Below are 25,184 nucleotides of genomic sequence, written 5' to 3'. Positions count from 1 at the left end.
GGTGAATCCTCCTTAGCCCTCGTTTTCATAAACAGGTCCTAACCATTCAGTGGTAACATTTTTTAAAAATGCTTAGTTCACAAATGAGAGGTGGTGGTACACAGATGCTGCAACAGCTGGTTTTTGATTGGGTTCATGTACTTACAAGTCACTTTAGTGGAGTCTTATTTCACTACTGCTCCTTTAGAACATTAAAAGCTCCAGTACAGATCAGGAGTATTCTAGCTGCAGAGTGAGACAGCTGTGAGAACATACAAAACATAATCAGCCAGAAACTCTAAATTCTGCTGGAACTGAAAGCTTTGTTCTTACTGAGTAAGCATCCTCATTGCATTAGTGGAAATAGATTGTAAAATAAGGGGAAAAGATCATTTATACTGTTAGGAAAGCAATATCATGCTTAAAAAAAAAGCTGTCTAAAAAGCTTAGCTATTCTATTCCTACTATTTTCTAGCTGACGGGAGAATAGCAAATGATCAGCCAGCCAATGTAAGACACCATATCCCTCTATTTCAGTTATTTATTTCATTCCAGTTATTACAGTCCACAGAGCATCTTAGCTGAATATGTTTGGTAAAGCAAGCATAAAGCTCAGAATAAGGCACTTTTTTCTAGCTTCCATGTATTAGCTGATGAAGCTGTTTTTTCAAAGTTTTAGAAGTAATGCCTCTTTCTTCCCACCCCTCACTGAGGTGAAGTGCAAGCTGCAGCATGGAGTGAACATGATTTTTAGGAATGTTAAAAGTGGTTTCACAAACAGCATCCCTGACAGACATTAATTCTGCCCCAAAAGAGGCCATCCTACCATCTTTCTCTGCATGAAACGCTCCAAAGAAAAGTTGCTTGATAACTTGTATCCTATATAAATGCCTCATTTATAGGTGACTTTTACAATATTTTTTCATATTACCACTCAATCTGGGTGTATGAGGCTTAAATATAAGCTAGTGCTGTTTCTAATACTTTTAGATAACAGGGTTCTAATATTTTACAGGATCAAATTGATTTGGTTTAAGTTTTTACTGCAGAAAAGTTTGAATACACATAGCAGGATCAGACCTATACTGAAGACAATGGGAATGAATAGCTTTCATATGCTATGCCTATTTTTTTTTTTTTTTTTTGAAGGGTGGGTGCCATGTATGGTCTACAGCCACACAATCTCCTTGAGACATTCTATGTTTTGGCCACAGGGAGGATTACATTTCTGAATGCATAACCTTAAAGAAGCTCACTAGCCTCAAAGGGATAGCTATGTTTCTGGGTCTGGTTCCGAGGGAGCCAGAACAGGGAGGTCCAACATTCACCAATTAAACAGATGAAATATTAGTTTAATCTTACAGAAATTATATATGTCCATTTCTTTAATGATTTTAAGTGCTATGAATACTTGTATAGAGAAACTTTGTTTCTGCAAACTCTAGAGTAACCTACAATAGTGGCCCACTGCAACCCATACAAAGATAGCTTCAGTGGGTAGCCGAGTTAGTCTGTACAGAATAAACTTAAACAACAGATGACTCTGGTCATCTGAAGAAGTGGGCTGTGCCCACAGAAGCTCATGATACAATCTACATAGTTTTTATTAGTCTATAAAGTGCTACCAGACCATTTGTTGTTTAAGTTTATTTCATACAAAAATAGTTTTCTTTCATTTGTTGGCCAAAACTCTCTCAATCCTCTACACCAGAACTCTGTACAGGCAGTCCCCGGGTTACATGGATCTGACTTACATCGGATCCCTACTTACAAATGGGGTGAGGAAATCCCACACTAGCTGCTTCCCCCCAGCAGACCAGGGAGATGTGAAGCTAGCGCTCCCCCCCAGCAGACCAGGGAGATGCAGAGTGGCTTTTCTCAACAGACACCTCAGCTTGAGAATAAAGGACTGAGGGAAGTGAGGTGTGGGAGAATAAAACTGAGCTCTGGAGAAATGTTTGGCTAGAGTTTCCCCTACAATACATACCAGTTCCAACTTACATACAAATTCAACTTAAGAACAAACCTACAGTCCCTATCTTGTACGTAACCCGGGGACTGCCTGTAGTTGCAGATCTCCTCTGGAATAAATCAGGCTCTGCTCTTACAAAAAGATCAAGGTTTTTCTCCTTGTTTAAAGCCGAAACAGCCAAATGTTTGGTCTTATTGACTAATTAATTTCCAAAGAATTGAAGCTCTCCTATAGTCCAAAAGAATAGCAATAGTTTTTAAACAGTCTGTTGGAGAGCAGAAGCAACATCAATAGAGGAGACTGCCTGACTCCTTCAGCTGCTGCCTGTGCTCATCATGATGTCAACTTTCATATGGCTAAGAGTGTATTCTCTTTTGAAAAGTTCAGGTTCAGAAGTGGGGATGGTGGGACTGCTGTACTGAATCACCCCCCATCTCTTGTTTTCTCCAGCTATATTACAGTCTGAAGAAAAAAAAGCTCCATTCTTGAGGGATATGGGTAAGACAGACTGGGGGAAACTTTGTTCTTTATAATCTTCAGGCTGACTTGGTGTTTTTAATTCATCAGAAGCTTCTATGAAAAAATGTTTTTCAATAGGAAGTCTAGAGTGCAAGGTGCATTGCTGCAAGGAAGAGGGGCTAAACAGAAGTCTCAAAAGAACACTGGAAAACAAGCTTAGCTCTCTAATAACCTTTCACATGCTATATTGATCACTACTCAATATTTCCTGAGGTTACTAAATCAAACTTCAGTAACTCTTAAAATCAGACTTCAGCCAGCTAAAATTTGGTGTAGAACACTAATTTTCATACCAGAGTATATTGTAAAGTTGTATTTCTCCCTGTCCTTTCAGATTTCTTATTACAAAGCAGAAAGACAAATTTCTGACACTCAAATATGGTTTAGGGTGTCCTAAGGCAGGAACCCCTTCTCTAATTCAAATATCTAACTTAAGATGACATTTAATGTCATGATTTTGATGCTAATCTGCACAATATATTTGAGAGCAGAGACAGAGGGGTATATGCCTGTAGGATAAGGAAAACTGAAGTGTAACTGAATGACATAAGAATGGCCATACTGGGTCAGACCATCTAGCCCAGTGTCCTGTCTTCTGACAGTGGTCACAAGAACAAAGAATCATCAAGTGATCCAGCCCCTGCTACCCATTCCCAGCTTCTGACAAACCGAGGCTAGGGACACCGTTCCTGCCTAATAGCTATTGATGGACCTAACCTTCATTAATTTATCTTGTTTTTTAAATTCTGTTAAAGCCCTGGCCTTCACAACATCCTCTGTCCAGGTATTGCAGAGGTTGACTCGGTATTGTAAAGAAATACTTCCTTCTGTTTGTTTTAAATCTGCTAGTTATCAATTTCATTGGGTGACCCCTAGTTCTGGTGTTATGGGAACAAGAAAATAACTTTTCCTTTTTCACTTTCTCCACACCAGTTATGATTTTAGACCTCTATCATATCCCCCTTAGTCTCCTCTTTTTTAAGCTGAAGAAATCGCAGTCTTATAAATCTCTTCTCAGATGGCAGCAGTTCCATGCCTTACATTGTTTTTGTTGCCCTTTTCTGAACTTTTTCCAGTATCAAGATATTTATTTATTTAGAGGTGAGATCCAGAGGCAGCAAGGGGTGGGGGGGGAATAGATGTAGTCCATAGGATTAACTGATAAACCCAGGCTTATCAGTTAATCATGTAGTCAATGTCATCTTGACATCCCTAGTATTATTAACCTTAATATTCATCTGCCATTTTGTTGCCTGGTCAACTTGTTTTATGAGATCCTTTCGTAGCTCTTCACACTTGAAACTTCATGGGGCTACAGCCATTTCAGTAGTATAGATAAATTCAACAGTGTGTCAGTGCCTTTCACCTGTCTGCATGAACTACCCAAGGCAGTTGCCCCTTTTCACTTCTGTGACTGGCTGCTTCCCATCTCAAAAAGTCTGTAGACAGGTTTTACTAGACAGATGTCTCTTTTATATGTATTCTATATTAAAATAGTATCTTGGGAACCCAAACAAAAATCATTTAAACTCCAGAAGTGGTACTTTTATAGCACCACTAGTTGCGCTACAGCTTTGTTTCATATAGTACATCAGTTTTTAGGAACACTGAAATCAATAAAATCCAGCAGCACACTACAATAAGTTAATTTACCCCTTTCACATTAATTTCAGCAATTAAAGTCTAACAAATTTAAAAAAAAAGGACTAGAAATTGATTATAGGTCAGCTAATATCTAAACCCACTTCAATAAGTACTCTCCTAGTTTGGAATACATTCACTTATGATCATAGAGTGATAAAAAGGCTTTTCACACACTACACGATGCCAGATGAAGAACATTCATTTAAGATGAAACAGTAATTGCCACACAACCTAGCTGAAAGAAACTGCAGAAAAGACTCCTTTAAAAGTCAGACAGAAACAACAGCTAATTCAAGTCAATCTCTAGTCTTTGTGAGGTTCTTTCTCCAAGTCCTGAAGGTCATAATAGTGGCACAATATGCCTGAACAAGGTCAGGAGGAGTTTTCAGGTTTTCCTTTATTGGGACCCATGAATTCCAGCCCTTCGATGGGTATGTCTTTCTCCTTAATAGCTTTCTAGGAGGGAAAAAAACATTTGTTTTAATAAGTTTCATGATACTACATGAAGACATGTTCACTGTCTGATATAATTAAACATCAAAATGCAAACACAGTATAAAACATAGCCAAGGCTCTTTCAGATAAATGTATCCAAGACCAAGACCAAACACTCATCTGTATGTTGGAGGAAATATACCTAGGCTGCGTATAGACTGGCATGATTTTGCGCAATAGTGGTCGCTTTTGCGCAAAATCTTGACGCCTGTCTACACTGGCCGCGAGAATTTGCACAAGAACACTGACTTTGTAATGTACAAAATCAGTGGTTCTAGCGCAAATACTCTGACGCTCCTGTTCAGGGATAAGCCCTCTTGCACAAGTATTCTTGTGTAAGAGGGCCAGTGTAGACAGGCAACATGAATTTCTTGTGCAAGAAAGCCCAATGGCTAAAATGACCATTGGAGCTTTCTTGCACAAGAGAGCGTATACACTGGCACGGATACTTTTGCGCAAAAGCAAATCTTTTGCGCAAAGGCACATGCCAGTATAACTGCTCTCTTGCGCAAATACTTTTAACGGAAAAACTTTTTCATTAAAAGTATTTGCGCAAAATCTTGCCAGTCTAGACGCAGCCCTAATGTGGCGAGTTTAAGAGAAACTAGAGGGACCTAAAGATGTTGTTTCAGCACTGTGAGCACAAGAACCAAGGCAAAAGATGAAGTCTTCATTGAGTAACGATTATCATGAAATAAATTGATAGCATGACTGTTAGGCAAATTGGTGTTTTTGTGTTCTACCAAATGGATTGTCAAGAATAGTCTGTAAAGCTTCACGTAGAAGGAATGTGGAAGAAATGGAGGAAAGTAGAATTATATATTCATATACACACATTTTTGAGAAAAAACATAAGTAAAAGTTACTGCAATTAAGCTCTACAGGAGAAATTAAGAAAAAATGACAATTTATATCACAAATGTAGGACAGGAAGAAACAGATCTCACCAGGACCAAGTAAACCTAGACTAACCCTGACAAGTGTTTGTCCAATCTGTTCTTAAAAGTCTCCAGTAGTATGGATTCCATGATCTCCCTTGGAAGCCTATTTCACAGTTTAACTGCCCTGACAAAATTTCTCTTTATTTTAAATCTTCTTTACTTCAGATTAAATCAATTAATAATTTGCCCTACATTTATTAAAGGACGTAAAAAAAAATCATTTCAAGTAACTGTTAAAAACCTAGTAGTTTCACACACTGCAAGCTCTGGATATAAGTTTTATATTTAAAAGCCCAAAACACAGGATGACAGCTAGCTCCCTGGGAAAAGGGCCCACAGCGGGACCCAGTGTGCACCAGGAGCTGTCTTATGCACACTAGCTGCCAGCCCCACTCCTGGGGAACCAGCTGTACTGCAGAGTCTACAGCATGAGGCAGCAGCCAGCTCCCTGGGAGCAGAGCCCAAAGGCAGCACATGCTTGTGAAAAGTCTTTGCCAGGAGAAGTCTGGCGGGGACGGGGCTGGGAGCCACTCCCCCCTCCCGGCTTCCTCTCCCAACCAGAGTCTCCCAGCTGGGAGACAGGCCACGACTGGCACCCGCCCCATCCAGCTTTTGCACGCGACTACAGGGCTCCCAAAGCCAATCGCGCTCCGCCTCCCAGTCGCTCCCCTGCCCCCACCAGGCTTCCCTCCCGCGCCCAGGTGGAAATTCACAAAATACCGGACATTGCACATGTTCGGTATTTTCTGAATTTTTCTACTGGACAGATGGTGCAAATACCGGACTGTCTGGTAGAAAGCCAGACACCAGGCAACCCTAGCTCTGGCGGTAGCACCGCTCAGCTGGGCCCTGGGCAGCAAGCAGCCGTTTGGGGTCCACGCTCCCCACACATGGGAGCACAGACCCCTTAATAGCCGCTTGCTCCCCTGCCACCGCCCCGCCCCTCCTCCCCCATGGTGGCCTGGCTGAGCGTGCAACACTCAGCCGAGCCACCACGGAAGGGAGGGAACGGGGGCAGGACGGTGACATACACGGCCAGGAGACGGGGCCATGTACGTCACTGCCCCCCTTCCCCTCCCGCTGTGGAACTCAGCTGAGTGCTGCGCCCCTCGGCTGGGCTGCTGGGGGAGCCAGCAGTGCAAGGGGCCATTTGGGCTCCCCTGTGGTGGGACGGGAAGGGAGAGCGGTGACATACACGGCCCCACCCTCAGCCAGCACTCAGCCAAGCGCCACGGTGGGAGGGAAGGGGAGAGGAAGGGGTGCAGGGAGAGAGAGAGGCAGGAGGAGGACAAGAGAAAGAAAGAGACGGAGAGAGAGGCAGGAGGTGGAGGAGAAATGAGAGAGGGGAGTAGGCAGTAGGAGGAGAGAGAGAGAGAGAGACACAGAGCAAGAGCGCTCTGGAGAGAAGACCTGAAAATCCTGTCTTATGACGGGCTAATTGGCTAATTCTTTTAATAATAGCCCTTAACATATCTGAAAGTCTTATCAGGGCCTTCTCCACCCAGTCTTCTCTGAAGATGAGACATACTTAGGTTTTTTTAACCTTTTCTTGTAGGTTACTTTTTCTAAACTATTTTTGTTATACTCCTTTGGACTTTCTCCAATTTCCTAAAATGTTGTACCCAACTGGATGCAGTACAGTACACTGACTGAGGTCCCACCGGTGCCAAGGAAAAAAAGACAATTACCTCCCATATCTCCAGTTAAAACATCTCAGACTTAGGGATGTAAAATCCTGTTTGTTCAACTTAACTAACTGAAGGGGGAGCGGACAGTGGACAGGCAGGAGCGGCTCCCCACTGCAGGCAGAGGCTGCTCCAGAGATCTGGAGCAGCTCCTGCCTGTGACAAGTCTGGGCTCCTTGCAGACAAGGCCAGCTGGAGCACCCCTATGTCTAAGTGGGTCAGGGATGCTTCAGCTGCCAGTAGTTAACCATAACCGGTAAGAAAAACCCATTAAGGCTGCAGGCGTGAGTGAGGCTGCTCCTCAGTAACTGGTTACCCATTCATATCCATACTCTAAGATAAATTTCATCTGGCTCTGATGATTTGAACACACATAACTTATCTAAATAGTCTTTAGACCAGAGTCCTGCTACCCTGCCTGATCCAGCCCACTTCTGTCCATGAACCAGCCCGAGCTTTAAGCAGGCTCTATGCCAGCTACGACCCCAGGTGGTACTCAAAGTAGCAAGCTGCAGGGGCCACGTGCTCTCTGTGCAACCAGGCAATGGGAGCTATCTGGGCTGAGCTTGTAGTCCAAGGGGACGGTGCCCCTACACAGAGAGGCACGAGACCCTCACAGCCCTTTGCTCTGAACAGCATCCAGGGGCGCAGAAGACCAGTAGCAAGCCTGAGGTTCCTGATGGGATGCTGGCCAGGAGCCACCTCAAGTACCTCCCAGCCAGAGCCTGCACTTGGCGCCTCCCCCCAACCCTCCCCCGCAGCTTTCTGCCTCCCCCTGCGCCTCCGACCCAGGTCACCACCCAAACCCTGCACCCCTCACGCATTCCCCCTCCAGGCCAGACTCAGGGAAGTAAGAGCCCAGTCGGCTGGTCACTTCCCTGCCCCCTCGGCCAGAGGGGGGAGAGGAGGCGCAGAGGCCGGGGCGGGGCCCCCTGTAACCGCCCCCCCGGCGCGAGCCGTCGCACCTGCACGCAGAGCTGGTAGCGCTTGAAGAGCTGCACGCAGGGGTCCCCCGCGCTCTCCCCCTTCAGGAACTTCTCGGCGAACCAGCGGTTGAAGCACTGGTCGTACTCGCGCTTCAGCTCCGTGCAGGCCTCCCCCACGCTGTTCATGGCGCAGGCGCCGGGGCACCGAGCGGGCCTCCCGCCGCTGCCTCCTCCTCCCCCCCCCGCCGCCGCTGCTAAGGGCGGCGATCAGCGCTGACGTGTTTCCGTTTCCTCTAGGCCGCTGGCGCGCGCGGCGTGGTGACGCACATCCGCCGCGCCGCCCGAGGCCCCGGAACCGGAAGCGCGCGCGCGCACGGGAACGAGGCTCAATGTGGGCTCCGCGGATCGGCCGCTCCCTCGGGGGCGCCTGGTGCTGGGGCGGCCTCCCCCCAGGGAGCCGCGTCACGCGGGCTGCTTCGGAAGGGCGTGACGGCCGGCAGCGAGCTTCGGGGGACCCACGGCGCAGGGGCCGGGTGAGACCCCCGCGGCCGCACAGCAGGGGCCGGGGGCCGCTGCCCCGAGGGTGTCCCCCACCCAGGGTTTCCATCCGCCGCCGGCGAGCAGCCGCCCGAGGGGCGCCCCCCTCTGACAAGCGGCGGCAGTGAGCACAGAGCGGCCTGTGGTCAAAGGGCGATAGTTGCGATATGGAGCCTGACACTCTTGCAGCAGCCGGGCACATCCCAGTGGAACAGTCACCACCCACTCTACAGCCCAGAGCGATCCTAAAGCTACACACAGGAATCAGGATCCATTCAATCCGTTACACTTGTATGTGTCCTCACAAACAATTACAGAAAGGTGACCGCAGCTAGGAGGCAGAGTTTCTAATACATCTAACTTTCAGTAGTTTTATTAGTAAATTAAAAGCTGCCAAACAATAGATTACAAAATATAATCCACTTTACGTTAATCAGAAGGTAAATGAACATGAGTATTTAAATCAGCACGTTTTGGGCAACAAAATACAGTTCAAGGTTGAAAGCACTTACTCCTGAGTGATGTACCACAACCTTACATGTCCTTTGGCAGGTCACAATTTCAGGAAGCTTCCCTATGCTTAAATAATTCTGATATCCAAGGTTCAGAAGTGCAAAGTATATTTTGTTTTGTGTCAGTTGATTCATCACTACAGCCAATCTTTCAACTTTATTTCTTGGTATATGTGAGTTTGGTTTCATTCTCCTCTCTAGGGCTAATTTTCCCCTAAAACCAGAATTCATTAATGAATATTTCAGACAACACGGCTATGATCTGAAATTATTCACCCTAAATATTCAAACTGCTGCTGCTCTTTATTGTTGCCTATCTCTTCCACTTTAGGTCTACCAGAATCCAACATGGCAGTACATGGAACAGAAACCACTCCCTCAGGTATTGTGAATTCAGCAAAACATTTCAATTCAAAACTATAACTTTCTTCTATCAGATGACATCTACAAATTTGAGAAGAAATAATGGCTAAATTAATGACATCCCTTCCAAATAAAAAAATTTGACAGTTTCTCTACACCCTATATTCAGTTGTGCTTAGATGTTAGTGCAGATTAGAACCTGGAAGTCAGAGCTATACAAAATAAATTGTCATTGATTTTCAAATTAAACTGCTAATAATTAAACTAAACCTTTGATGTCTGGGATAGCATGTATTTAAATCAAGTGTTCTCATAATAGTTCATAGGTCACTCAAACTTTGAGGCATATCAGCTGCTATAAATAGTCATGCTCCACTGAAGTCAACAGAATAACAGATTACTCAAGTTGTGGATCTATTCCACATTGCTAGCTCTATGGATTGATCAATGGCTGCAGTAATATGTTCTTTGGGCATGCGTACACTACACAGCTTTTAGTAACAAAGCTGTGTGGACACAGGCCTGTCAGTAAAAGTCAGAACATGTGAATGCTGTTTGTTGGCACTTTTGCCAGCAAAATACTTTCACCCCCAGTGAGGGGGGTTTTGCACTGTCAGCAGGAGAGTACTCCTGCCAACAAACAGTGTTCATATGTACACTTGTTGGGGGAAAAACTCTGCTTCACAGGGGAGAAGGGGTTAAGCACCAAGAACAACAAAAGTGTTGTCAAGCAAATGCAAGTGTTGAGACAGCTTTGGGCGCTCCTTTAGCCCCGTGGTTCTCAACTGGAGGTACACAAAGGTCATCAACTCATTTAGCTATTTAAAGCACTATCAAATCTGTACAAACTAAAATTTCATGTAAATGACTTGTTTATGCTGCTCTATATTCTATACGCTGAAATATAAGTATGTATTTTATGATATAAAAGTGAGAAAGTAAGCAGTTTTTCAGTAATTGTTCTGAGACACTTCGAATTTTTACATTTGATTTTGGTAGGCATGTGGTTTTAAGTGAGGTGAAACCTGAGGGTATTCAAGACAAATCAGATTCCTGAAAGGGGTACAGTAGTTTTGAAAGGTTGAGAGAGACTGCTCTAGCCAACTGCCTTGTGGAGTTGTATGTATGGATTATAAGAGTAACAGCTTTTTTTTACTTACCTCTACTAAACACCAAATGAGGAAAGGAAAAATAGTGGGAATGCTGGTTCATACAAACAGCTGGGCACTTGTGCTACACTGCTGTATTCATTCATCACTGCTTTTCAGGAGCTTCTAATCTGGTTTCACTAAAAAGATGAGGAAATATAAAATACAGCAAAAGAAATCAAGATGCTCAAATATAATAAACAAAATGCTTTTTTATTTCTTGAACAAAAAATGCTTTTTCTCTAAAGTATTTTGGCAGTAATTTTTTTTGTAGCTTACTCATCTCTGCCCAAACCAACTCATCAGTATGTGGCAGTATCCTTCCAGGACCTACATATATGATTGTTTTCTTCTTTTTACAGAAAACTCTAACTGTGGAAGTGCTTGATCACCTGGAACGGTTGGCACTAGTTGACTTCCGCACCTTGGAAGGTGTACAACGGCTGGAGAAAGCAATCCAATTTGCTGATCAACTTCATGCTGTTAACACACAAGGAGTAGAGCCAATGGATTCAGTACTAGAGGACAGGTAACAAATCATGGCAAATAACTTGCTTATTTGTTATCTTTCCAAGTTGCCTACATCCATAGTCTCAACAGAAGTACTGTTTTCACTGATCATTCCAGCTATGCAACTGATCCCTTTCCCACAAAAACTTTATATCTAGTGTTCTACGTCAGTGTGGTTCTGTGGAAGAAGAGCACCGCCAGTGTGTGTCCCTGAAATTAGGCACAGAAGCACAACAAAGATGTACTTCAATTCCTTAACATATCTTGTGCAGATCCTTCATGTCAGAACAAGCTGTCCTCCAAAAGTCCTGGAACAAGATCCTTGGTCCCTTTTAAATTTGCTTATACCTGCTGCTTGATACACAGGCTGCCTGCTTTGTATTGCTGTCATTTCTGCAGCTTTAGTTGGTCAAGAAGTCAGCTTGACTATAAACTTTCATTCACCTATTTACAAAGTAGCAACAATAATCTTGAGCTGTAAGTCCAATACAGTGCTTCTGTGCTTGTGTCTGTACAGCTCAGTGCTGAAGGTCCTGCTGATTTGAGGACACTGGGAAATTTCCCAAGGTTTCATTGTAGTTTACAGTAACTCATTTGTATGGTGGTACGTGGGCCCCGCCAACTAATTAAGCAATAGGGCAGACAGGAAGGAGATTGAGGTTGCTCACCCACCTTCTAGTGGCCCTAAACAAAAGTAATGCAAGATACGCCAAGAGCATTTTGAACTGAAACAAGTTTAAAAGATTGTTAATGAATAGAGGCAAGCAATCTGCTCCCAGCTCAAGGGGCTTGACTTTACATCTCGTATCAGATGCTCCTGTGCTTAGCTGGCAAAGAAATTAGTCTCAGAAATTGCTAGTAGTTTCTTGTTCTCCTCAGATGTTTGTATCTCAGAGAAGATAACATCACAGAAGGCAATTGCACTGAAGATCTGCTGTGTAATGCCAGAGAAACAGTTGAGGAATATTTCGTAGCCCCACCAGGTACAGCCATCTTAATATATAACTCATTTGGACTTGATAAAATTCAGGTAAGAGAGTTGAGATGACTTGATAGATGTAACCTTCCACAGTTGAATTTCCATGTATACTGGCCAGCAGCAGAATACTGAAATAGGGCATTAATAGCTTTGGCCACCCATGGAGAAACTGGTGTCTAGCTCTATATTTCTTAGCCATTAGTGTAGAAAGAAAAGGGTTTTATTCTGCCTTAATGTTATTGCTCTTATTTGACTTATTCCTAGAGATAAAAGATATCCAAAGTAAAATGGAGCTTATTTACAGGGGAAAAATTAGTCAGTTGCTAGTTTTTAAAATGAGCCACATAGGCAACTGAATGTTTTGTGGTAAAAATGGCTGAATAATGAATAGTTTGTCTCATACCATCATTGTTTTGTTTACTATTAGGTAACATCCCTTTACCAAAGCTAAACGAGCGAGATACTTTTCTGCAAGTCTCTGAATAAAAGTCAAGGTCTGGCGTGCCACTTCATTGTCTGGGACATATCTTGATTCAACAGTCAAGTCTCAAGAATAATAGCTGCACATAATTACTTTTTCTTCCTTTGTTCTGTAAGATTACTTTGAAATTAAAGGTTTGGTGTATTTTTTCAGTACAAAGACAGAAGGCTATTGTCTATTTACAAGTCTAGAAATTTGGTCTCAATGCCTCTGATTAGTCAATATATGGTGAAGCTTACCATGTCAACCTTGAAACTATCATGCACAGTTAGCACTCTAGACACAATAGCTGTGTCCATCAACCCTGGTTTGGGGGTAAGAGGAACTAGGTGCTATTTTTCTTTATCAAATTACTTAGGCAGAATGAGTAGAATGTTGCAGTACCTAGATTCACTGGAAACTTCTTGTCACTCAGTGATCTGGTACTTACCCAAACTCTCCCATAGGACAATGCTATGTAAAAGCACTTGATTTATTACATACTGCAATCTTTAACTTTTTTGCTTCTACAAAATATCTCCAAGTAAACGCTATCTTGTTCCACATATGCTATACTCCATTCAGTGCTTTGTCCAGTTTAAATTAGGTAACTAAATTTGTAGTTAAGAGTGTATGAGAAATGTACTTGTTTTTGAAGTGAAATAATGGTTTTAGAGTGAAGATCCCTACTCAGATAAGTGGAAAGATTCCCAGGTCCAGGTCATTATGAAGGTGTATTCAAAAGACCAGTTGCCCACTGCTTCTGTCCACATTGACAGGGTGGTAAGCTGGTACAAGATTCAACCATTGTGGGCTTTGCTCATAGCAAGTGTAGTTGCCGTAATACTGTCAATATCCATCCACTTCTGTGGGATACAAAGCTGTTAAGCTTTGCAATTGCTTGCACTGCTGAAATTCACTAGAATAGCTAAGCCTTCCCATCTCAGGCTGAGGCAGCAGAACTGTCATTTATTCTACACAGTTCCACTACATGTACACTAAACATTTGTTCTGCTGTCAGGTGTGAAACAAAAGTGCACAATAACTTTTTTGGTCACATCAGAACACATTTAAGTAGTCTATCAAGCTTCTGTAGCCCAGGTAGACAACATAAACCATGAGCTCCATGATACACCTCCACTAGAAGCAGTGTGTTAATGGTTGGAGCTAGGAATGTGATAATGTAAACGTGTAAAGGGTAACACATAGCTACCCCCCCACCTTTGTATTAGAGGCAGCAGTGCAGGGGGCTCCCTCAGAGTCAGTGCTCACAAGAAGCCTACTTAAAAGCTGGCTTTCCATATGCACCAGCTCTCCTGAAGCTACCTCCTCCCCACCCTTGTACGTAAATATGTACACGTTTACCGAAAGAAATGCATTAACAGTCCTAGATGGAGCACTGGTATTCATTAGACCTGGGTTGATTTAGTTGGGATTGGTCCTACTTTGGGCAGGGGGCTGGACTTGATGGCCTCCTGAGGTCTCTTCCAGCCCTAAGATTTTCTTAGCTCTGTATTCCTACCCTCCTGTATGATCTTGAGTCAAATTGCTTCCCTCCTGTTCCCCACATATGCTATATGTAAATGATACTAGTCTTTTCTGTAAAGCACTGTGGGCTCTAATGCTGAAAAGTGTTAAGTATTATTTAGAGACTGTTTATAAGAACAGCCAGGAGCAGCAGGATTTTATTATTTGTCCTACCATAGACTCTGACTTCATGAGTCACTAACTGCACTGTGATTTTAGGCATTTGTAAAACAAGCTGTACTTTTGCATCAGCCCGAGATGCTTGATAAATGCATAAAGCACAACTGAGAAAAGGTGCTACTGCCCAATTTTAATTATTTTTCCTAGTTATTGTAAAGGGGAGAAAGTCAGCTCATTAATACCGTTGCATGTGTGAAAATGCTTTCAGGCAATTCAGTCCCTTTCCACTTGCCCTTGTGGAGTGTACTGTTCTGATACCGCAAGAAGGGAAAACCACTCAGTACATATCTAGGCATCTAGCAGCCCACAACCTCCCAAAAGTTGCTTGCACCTACTCCCCACCTTCTCTTAATGCAGTGATCTTCTAATTGTACAAAAAAACAACCACCGCTTGTGAGTTACTAAAACATTTAAATATATTTCTACACAACAGGCTGAGCCATACAGTCACTCCATTGCTTTTTATCACCATCCTGTAGACAAGCCATCAAGAGATACTGCACTAATTCTCAAGCTTATTTTTCCTCAGGAGGGAAAAAAAAGTACACTTGACATTTTCCAAACCAAAAACAAAACTAAGCTGCAGATCTTCCAAATATCTAGTTTCCAATATTTCCCTAGTAAAAACAGTTAAGTCATAAAAAAAGACTTTTATTGAATAAAAAGGAAAAACAAAGAGCTCCTACGAAAAACTATATCCATCAGTTTTGGAATGTAAATTCTGAGCAAAAAGGAGGCTCAGTTCACATTTTTAAAAAGTCCCTGTGGGATGCAATCAGTATGGCCTGAAGGGGGACGAGTAGCGTGGTGATCCCCTGCTTTGGTAGGGAGAATCGCGACCCCTTGAACCAGAACGGGACCGCGAGTAGCCATAGCTGGTACTTCTTTCAGGACAGACTCTGATATAGGAAGTTTCACCCTGAAATTTAAACAAAGAAGAAAACCCAAACATTTACATTGCATCCTGATTAAGTTGTCCACTAATATGAACATCACCAAATGGAGCTCAATCAAATAATCAAATATTGGAGTTTTCACAAAGAGGGTGTTATAATCCATCTACTGCTGCTTGGGTCAAACTCTGCGCTGGCACTTGATGCCTCAAAGAGGTATGTTATTAAACAATTTTGTGCATATACTAATGAGAAATACCTTGATAGCCATAATCATCTGCAAGGGCAGAGGCTCAGCAGCCAGAAGAGGAACATGGACAAGTGCCTCCCACATCCAACCACAAAGGAAGAGGCTGTGGCAGCCAGTGCTGCTAGAGGGTGAAGGTCTCAATGGTCTGACTCCATCCTTAACTGCTGCAGGGAATAGCTATAGGTACCAGTATGGTCCTTCAGCACCGTAAGGAGAGGCCAAACTCTCAGGTCACAATCATGTATCAGCACCTCAAGTTCGGTAAGGAAATCTCCATAGCAAGCACTCTCAGCCTTCAGCTGCAGAGGAGATGGTTGGAGCAGAACAGGTCATCCACTGGAAGGTGGTTGCAATGAAGTAGCACCGCTCCAAGAATGAAAAAGCTGTGGTTTACTGGCTAAGACACCAGGAGACCATCAGAAGAGGTTCCATGCTGGGGCAAGGGATAAATAGCTATAGAAACCAACAGAGCTGTTCAGTTTGTCCTCTGGGAGAATGCTGCAGTTTGCTGACAAAGCCCCCAGCTGGCAGAGGCAACACAAGTTGGCTTAGTTGAAAGAAGGCTGTGAGCCACTATGGCAAAAGGGAAAATGCCATAGCAAGTTAGCTTACCTCGTAGAAGTCAGAGGCAAGCAGTCCAAATTCTTGGCTTCCTGGTAATGAAAGGTGTACCCTACAGAACAGCTCTCAGGTAAGACAAACAGGCTTGTCTGGGACCTGTCCCTTCCACATGTTTTTTTTTTTTTTTTTTAAATCCAGTATTAGTTACTTCATGCACTGAGCCAAGACCCTAACATGCCAAGCCATTGTGGGGTATGCATCATAAAATGTAGGAAAGGCCCTTTATATTATTCTAACAGGTTACTATTAATCACCAACTCCATGATTAGGTTTCTGTTCTTATGCCTCCTGAGACCAGCATGACAAGGGAAAAAAAAGTGTATGCTCCTCCATGACTCTGCACGCACATGCTCTTCCCCTGAAGGCATGAACCCACCTCATGAGAGCGGAATTTGGTGTCATCCAATTTACGCAGTGCGTATTCCATGTCTTCCTGGCGGAGAAACTCAACTATACCCATTCCATCTTTCTGAACATCTGCATAACAAACATCACCAGCTTCACGCATATGATCCTTCAGGTCCTGCCAGCTGCCTGATGGAGGAAGCCCTAAGCATGGAGAACACAAAACATAAGACACTACATAAACAAAAAAGCCATCTACTCAGGCTGTCCCAGGGATGCTGACCCCGCCATGCCAAGGGCTCCATCACTTCCATGTCCTTTATCACTTTTCCATAGGATCAGAACTGCAAAAAGAATGGAGGGATCCAAAAACAGTACTAAGTTCCATTCCAGAAAACCAGCAGCAGAGCCCTTCATGCAAGGTTCAAAATTTGGACCTCCTGTCAGTAAGATAATCCCTGGGTCTCTCTGGAATTCAAAGTGCTGATATTTCAGAGGAAACTAGTATTTCTGCTGTTGCAAAGTAATTCAGAACCACCCCTCAAGCCCTGTATGTTTGTAATGAAGATTTTGCTTTCAAAGTAGGACATTTTTTCCTTAAGGTTCCTCAAGCTCAGCTCCCCATCCAAGTCTGGCTTGTCCAATTCATATCAGTTGTATTAATTTGGGTCCTGAGATTCCAACAGCTCATCCTCTGGCAGTGAGCAAAACACATGTGTTTTACTGGTAATTAATCGGCACATTTACCTAAAGGAAGGTAAAGGATTGAGTTTTCCTGCCCCACAACATGCTGGAGACTCGAATGTACTGGTCCTGGCAATTTTCAAGAAGGCTTCTCAACACCCTCTATCAATGCAGGTTTTCACACTCACGTGAAAAATAATAATTATAAAAAAAGGATGATTTTCAGTTATTCTCCCCCAGCCCTCCCAGGCTCCTGAAGAGGGGATGTTCTCCTCGTATCAATGATTAGTATTCAGATCCTGCTGCAATGCTGAAGATATTATCAATACAGTAGAGTGGCTTCCTTGCAGGACACTCTTTAAGCCACAAACTCACAGGAGCATGCAGAGAACAGAGGTGTGGATATCTTAAAATAATGCAAGGAGATAAGCATGTATTTGGGAGATATATATAGGTATGGTTTTGTGTTTTATGGACTGTTCCAAGCATCTGCTGTCAGGGAGTACTGAATTTCCTCCTGGGGTTTGATATACATTGCAGAACTTTCAAACATACTTTCATTTCTCTCCTCCAAAGGGCTCCCTCCACCCATATGGCCCAATGTCAACTCACTACTTGAATGGCCTGTTCAGTTTGTTTCTTTAGGTTTTTTGGTATGAAGTCCCACCTTAAGAATCCACTGGTTGATTGAGGGGGCTCCCTTCCATGGTGCCTTAAGCCATTCTTTCCCACAGTGAGTAGATCATTTGTCGATAATAAGCAGATCGTGTGGAGCTGCTGAGGCACAGACCACAGCATTTTTTTGTAAATGAATGAAATGTCAACCCTTATCAAAACAAATTACCTCGTAAGATATCCTTTCTGATCATGATGAAATATAAGGAACCATTCCATCTAGCGCCCATCTGTTTTCATCATACAAGAATGATGCCCAAGTTCCTCCTACCTACCTGTTCACTCATGCAATATTGGTACCTTTCGAAATCCAAAACTGAGTTCATAACTGACCCCGTATAAAGACTTTTCTGCTCACCATTCACCAAGATGCACTCCAAAAACCAACAAGATTCCTCCTTGAGTCAACCTGGAAAGGGATTGTCCTCTCCTTGCACTGTGATACTCCTTTACAGGAAGAGGTTTTTATGTTATAGGAAAAACCTTAAACTGATGAAATGATACGAGAAGCTCCTTCTCCCCGAGACAAGGATGCAATAAGCAAGAGACACAGCATTAGGATGAGTCCTAGCCAGGCTGAAGTAGAAAGTAACATACCTGAAACAAGGACTCGAAATTCTGAGCGTCGTGATGGAGGGCCATTCCTCCCACGCAGCCCCCCACCAAAACCTCCACCCCGACCTCGGGAGGATCTGGGGAATTCAACACGCAGTCGGCTTTCACCATAATCATAACCATTTCTCCCATAAACTGCATCTTCTGCATCTCTGCAAACAAACAACACGAATCAGTGATTAATGATGCTTAATCAGTGATTCCCAACATCTTAGTGGGACATTACGCATGTTAGAAATACTGCAGTTTTTAAAGTAGCTGAAAACAATATTTTAGGATATTTTGGACTGAGTATGAAGTGGGCTCATCAGCTATCACTGGCTAGCTCCACTGTCATATCTGTAAACCAGTATAAGTTTTTTCTAATCTCTTAGGTTCCTGTGTGCCATACATTTCAGCTAAAATACAATATGGTCACTGGAAAACACAGGAGAGTCACATTATATTGCATTCATCAACAAGTTCAGGCTATCCTCTATTCTTTCAGGAGGGGGCCACTTTTAGAGCACTGTGCAGATACAAAATTTGTATTTGCGTCCATATTCACAAAAGTGAGCTGTGGCTATGGATGTGAATACCTGCAGATATCCGCAGATTTGCAGAGGGCTAGTCATTTTCCCTTACTTTCTCAGAAAGGCTGCATTTTCATTTAACTCTGCCTACCAGATTATGAAAGCGCTTTGTTCTGTATGGATCAATGACGACAAATACTTTACCTTCACTAATAACCTACTTATTAGTAACTACCTCATTATGGTGATTTGGCTTGCATAAGTATATAAAGGGACTTTTGTTTTTCTGAGAGAATTCTGATGTTGTATTAAAGTCTAAATCTAATCTCGCTTCCCATCCCAGCTGGCTTGTGCTAATGCAAGCAGAAGGGTATGAACTGAAACCAAAACCCTGAAACTAAATGCAAAGTTATAACTGTTTAAACATAAATCTCTTCAAATTTCAGACCTTGCAAGCTGAATTTTACAAAATGTGCAAACCAAACCCCCTCTAAAATGAATTTCTGAAAGTTTTGCATAAAATAGAAATAACTCTGGAAGGTGATATATATAAGAACACAATGCATTAGAGCATCTAAATCCTGAGAAGTTTTGCCTCTATTGTTATTAGTTGGCATTTGTATCATCATAGCACCAAGGAGGCCTATAGATTTAAATTCTTCTTAAGCATCAACAAAATACCCGTAAACAAAATAATCTATCAAATTACATAAACAAAGAACACCTCTTCCTATTAGATTGCCTCACTGTTGTAGCGACTTACCCATTTTGGGAACAAAATTATAAAGTCTTAATCAAGAGTGGTCCATAACACATTGCCTGATGGTCCTAGAGGAAATGGCTGGTCACATAATTCTGACTGTTACACACCTCCCACCAAATGTTAATCTACCTTAAAAAGGGGGGGGGAAACCCCACAATTCTCTCATTTACATTCTTTTTCCCCCAGTTGTAACTGCTAAATAATTGTTGTAACTGCTATAAGGATATTGCTTTCTCTGTCACTGGCAATCAGATATATGTGATGCAGTGTCTCTGCTGAGCCAAAGAACTAGTGTCTCTGTAATACCTAAGACGACATCTACAATATGTCCATCAACTCTGATTAAAAATAGAGAATAAAAAAGCCTGAATTCACTGTCATCATGTGTGATATAGTAACTCCACTATTAGGAAATTCAGGTACATGTCACCAATGATAACTGTTCTTAGGCACAATATGCCCATATTAAAAAACAAAACCATAAATGTAAGACCTAGCAGGCATGAATCGTCATAATTGCTGCAGGTAAGCATCAGTTTGAGTGTGCGAGTACTTAAACATCACAAACCAATTTTTAAGGGAAGAAAAGATGGTAACTTCGTGTGTAAAACCTTCAGAGGGGGTAGCCAAGTTAGTTTGCAAGTGGAAAAACTTATAAAACAAGGAATAGTCTAGTAGCACCTTAAAGACTAACAAAACATGTAGATGATATGATGAGCTTTCATAGGCAAAACCCACTTCTTCAGATGACTGGAGTATTTTAAAAAAAAAAAGACTTAAATGGGTTTTGCCCATGAAAACTCATACCATCTACATGTTGTGTTGGTCTTGTACAAACAGTAATCTGTTTGTAAATGTACACATAGTCCTAGATTCTGAATTTCTGTTCATCTGACTGTACACACAAAAAAGTCTAGTTATACCTTAAAGACTAACACAACATGTAGATGGTATGATGAGCTTTCATGGGCAAAACCCATTTAAGTCTTTTTTTTTTTTTTTTTTTAAATACTCCAGTCATCTGAAGAAGTGGGTTTTGCCTATGAAAGCTCATCATACCATTTACATGTTGTGTTAGTCTTTAAGGTATAACTAGACTTTGTTTTTTGTGTACACAGTCAGATGAACAGAAATTCAGAATCTAGGACTATGTGTACATTCACAAACAGGTCACTGTTTGTACAAGACCATGACCCAGACTTATCCCATCTGATGCTACCCAAAAAAGGAAAGCTTGGGAGAATTCACAGGACAGTTATCTAAAATGCTGCAATCAGTTTAACTCACTAAAAAAGGGTAACAATGAGCTTGCATTCCTCCCTCCTACTTGTCCTTTATTTTTTTTTTTGTATTTAACAACAGTGTGGTGCAAAGCAGTATCCCTTGCTGAGCCAGACTGGAGGAAAAATTTTCAAACCTAATCCATTGGTGCTTTCTTTCTTACACCACACACACACACACACACACACACACACACACACACACAGACACTAATTTACAAGCTCACACCTGGGAGTTCGTAGTACAATTGCTTCCCAGGAGATACAATTGTGACATTACACACTGCGCGGTGGCATCTTGGATTCGAAGTGGGAAATCTGCTCATTTCAACTAGCAGAGGGGGGAAGCCAAACGACGGGGGAAGGATCGGAACAGCCCGATGGGCCTTTCCCCCCCCCCCGGGTGGGGAAGGACGACGCAGCGGTGTCGCAGGCTTCCTTCGGCTCGCAGGGGGAGCGCGGATCCCCGCTGACAGGTCTGCGGGGCGAGCCCCCGGCCAGGGCCGGGGGAGGCGCGGGCGCGGCAGGAAGGGTGTGTGGGGAAGGGGGGGCCGGGGTCGGCGCTCCCGCGAGGAGAGGCCGGCAGGCGCCTTCTGCGGGGGAGGGGCAGGCCGGGGGCGAAGGCGGGGAGGCGCCGAGGGCCCGGCTCTGGCGCAGAGCAGCCTCCCGTCACGGGGCCGGGGGGAATCCGCCTGGGCGGGCCGCGGGAGCGCGTCGCTGCGGCCCAGGCCGGCCCACCCCCCGCGCGGCCGGCTCACCGCGGGTCCTCGAAGCGCACGAAGGCGAAGGGCACCAGGCCGCGCTTGCTCTTGAGCTCGATGTCGCGGATGCGGCCGTACTTGTAGAACAGCTCCTCCAGGTCCTTCTCCCGCACGTCGGCCGGCAGGTTGCCCACGTAGATGCGCCCGTCGCCCGCGCCGCCCCGCCCCGAGCCGCCGGGCCCGAAGTCCATCTCCCGCTCCCAGCCAGACATCCTCGCCGCGCGGGAACGAGCGGCCCGCGCCGAGCCAGCCACGCACTCTGCACCGCAGGCGCTGTTCCCCCCTCCCTTCCCTCGCCTCCTGACGGAGGACACTAAACCACCCGCTTAAAGGCGAGGAGGCGCCGGCAACCGCACACAAGCTTACGTGACGCATGCGTCGCGGGCCGGCCCCCCCTTCCTCCGCGCCCAACACGCGCACATTGCGCATGCTCGCCGTTTTCCCGCGGAGGTAGCCCCCACTGCGATTGCGCAAGCTTCCCGTTCAGGCGGGCTGAGCCTCTCGTAGTCAGAGCGCAGGCGCCACTTTTGTGTCCTAGCTCAAGGCCTTCCTCCTGCACACGTGCCACCTCCTCGCTTCTGTGGCTACCTGCGCGTGCCTGAGGATGGGGCCCCTACTCTGCTGTCTCATTTCTTTTATCTGTGCTGGTCCTTCCCATTCCTTCTCTAGTTAAATGGTGGCTCGCTTCATTTCTCTTTGTTTAAAAGTGACAGAAACCATTAAAAATTAAGTATTTCTGATTTTCCAATCACCTGTAGCAAAAACGATTATCTTCCTGATTGCTTTCTGAAAGACAAAAAAAGAGGAAGCTTCCAGGAAAACATTCTACACCAAATAAGGAATGAATGGAAACAATTTTCCCATAATTCCAACCCCTTATCCCTGACAATATTGATGGTCTTATAACTCAGTAGAACCTCAGTTATAAACATCAAAGTTATTAAATGACCAGTCAAACACATCTTTCACAAATGAGATATATATTCAGGCAGCAGAAGAGAGAATTTTTTAAAGCAAACAATAGTACTGTGTAAAATGTAAACTATTTAAAGGGGGGAAAGCAGCATTTTTTTCTGCATACTAAAGTTTCAAAGCTGTATTAAATCAATGTTCAGTTGTAAACCTTTGAAATAACCATAATACTCAGTTCAGAGTTATCAAGCTTCATTCCCAAGATATTTGTAACTGAGGTTCTACTGTATGTGAAGCCTATTGAAATTGCAAGAAATATCAATTACAGTAAAGCCACAAACATAGAAAGTGCCATAGCAGATATGACCATTGGTCCATCTAGTCTAGTGCCCTGTCTCCAACAGTGACCAGTACCATATCCTTTAGAGAAGCAAGGTGTAAGAAACCTAGTATAAAGTATCAGCGGTAGCCATGTTAGTCTGTGACTATAAAAACAACTAGCAGTTTTCTGGCACCTTGAGGACTAAAATTTATTAGTTCATGAGCTTTCATAGGTAAAACCCACTTCATCAAATGAGTTGGACTGAAAATTACTGAATCTGAGGTCATGAGCTTTCCTGGGTAAAACTGCACACACACACGCACACTCACACACACAAAAATAAATACATTGTATTCTGTAATTTCTACTCAAACCCACTTCATCAGATGAGCTATACCCACAAAAGCTCATGACCTAATAAATGTATTCATCACTAAAGGTGCCACAGACTGCTCATTGTTGAAATTTTAGTATAGTTAGTTATGAAAGAAGCTTCGTACAAGGAAAGTTTCTGACTAATCCCATTATGTACAGGCTGTTTGTTCTCCAAAATTAGGCCTCACATCCATTCCAAACTTTTAAAATAAAATCCTATAATTGTGACTGGATAGTCTTCTTATCTATATGAATGTCTGTCTTTTAAAAACAGATTCTGTCCAGGTCTTATGCATTATGTGAAAATATATATTTCCCTTTTTCAATTTTAGATATGCTTTTTTTCCCAATCTCAAATATCAGAAATGTGATTTCCAAGCTATTGAAAAAACTGTAATTTACAGTTTGAGAAGCAATTTAGTCTAATCTGTACTAATGAATTCTTTTCCAACTCCCAGCTCTACTGCATGCTCAGGGCTTTTCACTTAAAAGGCTACAGCAGAGAGGAGATGCTTCTATACACCTCCCTGAAAGAGGGTTGCTATGTTGCTAAGAGAAGCCCTCCACTTAGCATAGCAATTCCTACCCTGAGAGTTAGGTCAGTATAAATGTCTCACTACAGAGTTCTTACCAAGCCACAAAAGAGCAGAGCCAGCAGCACAACACAACATAAACTATACTGGTTCACTATAAAATGGTCTTTCCAAGCCTTGCTGAGCAGTTAGCTCAGTGTTGAGCAATTTTAATGGCTCTAAATTCAGAAGTTAGCCTCTCCACTGCTGCCCTTCATCCAGGCAGAAACTTTCCCCTCTTTGCTTCATATATTTTATATAGGACACAGCAGGCAGCTATAATAATTAGGATATTTTTCATACTGATGTCTAATCTTGAGAGTATTCAATGCCAGCATCTCTTCAAATGACCAGAAGCATATTCAATTATCATTCTGAACCTGCTGAGCCAATAGTCAAGTCATACATGGGTGCTGTTGAAGTGACCAATCCCATTATAAGCCAGAAGACCAAGGGGTAGACTGGAACCTCCAGGATTATTACTAGAATGTCAGCATTCCCAATGGTAATTCACAGGTTGGGAAAGAAAGTCTGTGCTTGTAGTTGTTTATTTTTAACAGTCCTGTGTTCTTAAAGATGTGTCATTCACCTTCCCTGAACATCCTACACTATTGTCAGTGTGCACAAAATTGTACCCACTGTGGCAGGGTAACCCCACTTCTAGGTCCCAGTAACCTGCTAAGTCCTTAACCTGATAGTCTCAGTACTGTGCTATTAGACCTTGGCAGGGTTTGAGCTATGGTCCCCCAGCTACAAAGGGAATTGGGGTCAGCCTGGACTGCAAAAACAGTCCTCTTCAGTTCTTAGGCTACCAGGAAAAGAAGGGTCAAAAACCCGTTAGGAGCATCTCACCCCCCTTTGCTGTCTCTGGCAATGTTGCCATTGGTTACCTTTCTTCATTTGTCTGGTTCTTTTCCTATCTTCTGTGGTCCCCTCTTACTCCATTTACTCTCTCCATCCCTCCCTGCAAGGAGGGCTTCTTTTTAAAATGCTCCACAGCAGCCTCAGGTGAGATCAGAGGGCTCTGATTGATTTACAGCAGCCATGTCTCATTTGCTCCTGATTAACCAGGGTTGTTGCGGCCTTTTAGAGCTGCCTTTCTCTTGATATATTGTAGTCCTGCAGCATGACCCTGTCACACCACACTCTAGGGCTGTGTCTACACTGCAGGCTTCTCGCGCAATAAGGCTACATCTAGACTGGCCCCTTCTTCGGAAGAGGCATGCT

At 43.5% G+C, this 25,184-nt stretch overlaps 3 protein-coding genes across 3 annotated transcripts; 1 reads left to right on the top strand and 2 right to left on the bottom strand.

Moving 5' to 3' along the window:
* Window positions 1-506: 506 nt before the first annotated feature.
* Window positions 507-8,454, bottom strand: LOC112546815 (TP53-regulated inhibitor of apoptosis 1). The gene is made up of 2 exons (XM_075898087.1): window positions 8,201-8,454; window positions 507-4,570 (listed from the first exon to the last, which is right to left on the bottom strand). The coding sequence occupies exons 1-2, from the start codon at window positions 8,345-8,347 to the stop codon at window positions 4,487-4,489; spliced, it is 231 nt and encodes a 76-aa protein (XP_075754202.1). The 5' UTR covers window positions 8,348-8,454; the 3' UTR covers window positions 507-4,486.
* A 49-nt stretch (window positions 8,455-8,503) lies between these two features.
* On the top strand, window positions 8,504-12,843 carry GATC (glutamyl-tRNA amidotransferase subunit C). The gene is made up of 5 exons (XM_075898084.1): window positions 8,504-8,694; window positions 9,542-9,592; window positions 11,084-11,250; window positions 12,111-12,214; window positions 12,638-12,843. The coding sequence occupies exons 1-5, from the start codon at window positions 8,551-8,553 to the stop codon at window positions 12,694-12,696; spliced, it is 525 nt and encodes a 174-aa protein (XP_075754199.1). The 5' UTR covers window positions 8,504-8,550; the 3' UTR covers window positions 12,697-12,843.
* Window positions 12,844-15,012: 2,169 nt separating this feature from the next.
* Window positions 15,013-22,145, bottom strand: SRSF9 (serine and arginine rich splicing factor 9). Its single transcript, XM_075898083.1, has 4 exons — window positions 21,774-22,145; window positions 18,443-18,612; window positions 16,518-16,690; window positions 15,013-15,296 (listed from the first exon to the last, which is right to left on the bottom strand). Exons 1-4 carry the CDS (start codon window positions 21,986-21,988, stop codon window positions 15,153-15,155), a joined length of 702 nt encoding a protein of 233 aa, XP_075754198.1. The 5' UTR covers window positions 21,989-22,145; the 3' UTR covers window positions 15,013-15,152.
* Window positions 22,146-25,184: the final 3,039 nt, after the last annotated feature.

The sequence above is a fragment of the Pelodiscus sinensis genome, chromosome 15 (assembly GCF_049634645.1).
Source record: "Pelodiscus sinensis isolate JC-2024 chromosome 15, ASM4963464v1, whole genome shotgun sequence".
In the NCBI taxonomy this organism is placed as follows: domain Eukaryota; kingdom Metazoa; phylum Chordata; order Testudines; family Trionychidae; genus Pelodiscus; species Pelodiscus sinensis.
This window is presented reverse-complemented; position numbering and strand designations above follow the sequence as displayed.

Excerpts from the sequence above, each read along its gene's own strand:
- LOC112546815 (XM_075898087.1), bottom strand. The coding sequence starts at position 8,347 with ATGAACAGCGTGGGGGAGGCCTGCACGGAGCTGAAGCGCGAGTACGAC. Across the intron at positions 4,571-8,200 it reads GCTACCAGCTCTGCGTGCAG|AAAGCTATTAAGGAGAAAGA; the intron begins GTGCGACGGCTC and ends TTTCCCTCCTAG.
- SRSF9 (XM_075898083.1), bottom strand. The coding sequence starts at position 21,988 with ATGTCTGGCTGGGAGCGGGAGATGGACTTCGGGCCCGGCGGCTCGGGG. Across the intron at positions 16,691-18,442 it reads ATTTCGAGTCCTTGTTTCAG|GGCTTCCTCCATCAGGCAGC; the intron begins GTATGTTACTTT and ends CTCCATGCTTAG. Across the intron at positions 15,297-16,517 it reads CCAAATTCCGCTCTCATGAG|GGTGAAACTTCCTATATCAG; the intron begins GTGGGTTCATGC and ends TTTAAATTTCAG.
- GATC (XM_075898084.1), top strand. The coding sequence starts at position 8,551 with ATGTGGGCTCCGCGGATCGGCCGCTCCCTCGGGGGCGCCTGGTGCTGG. Across the intron at positions 8,695-9,541 it reads ACCCACGGCGCAGGGGCCGG|GTCTACCAGAATCCAACATG; the intron begins GTGAGACCCCCG and ends CTTCCACTTTAG. Across the intron at positions 12,215-12,637 it reads ATATTTCGTAGCCCCACCAG|GTAACATCCCTTTACCAAAG; the intron begins GTACAGCCATCT and ends GTTTACTATTAG.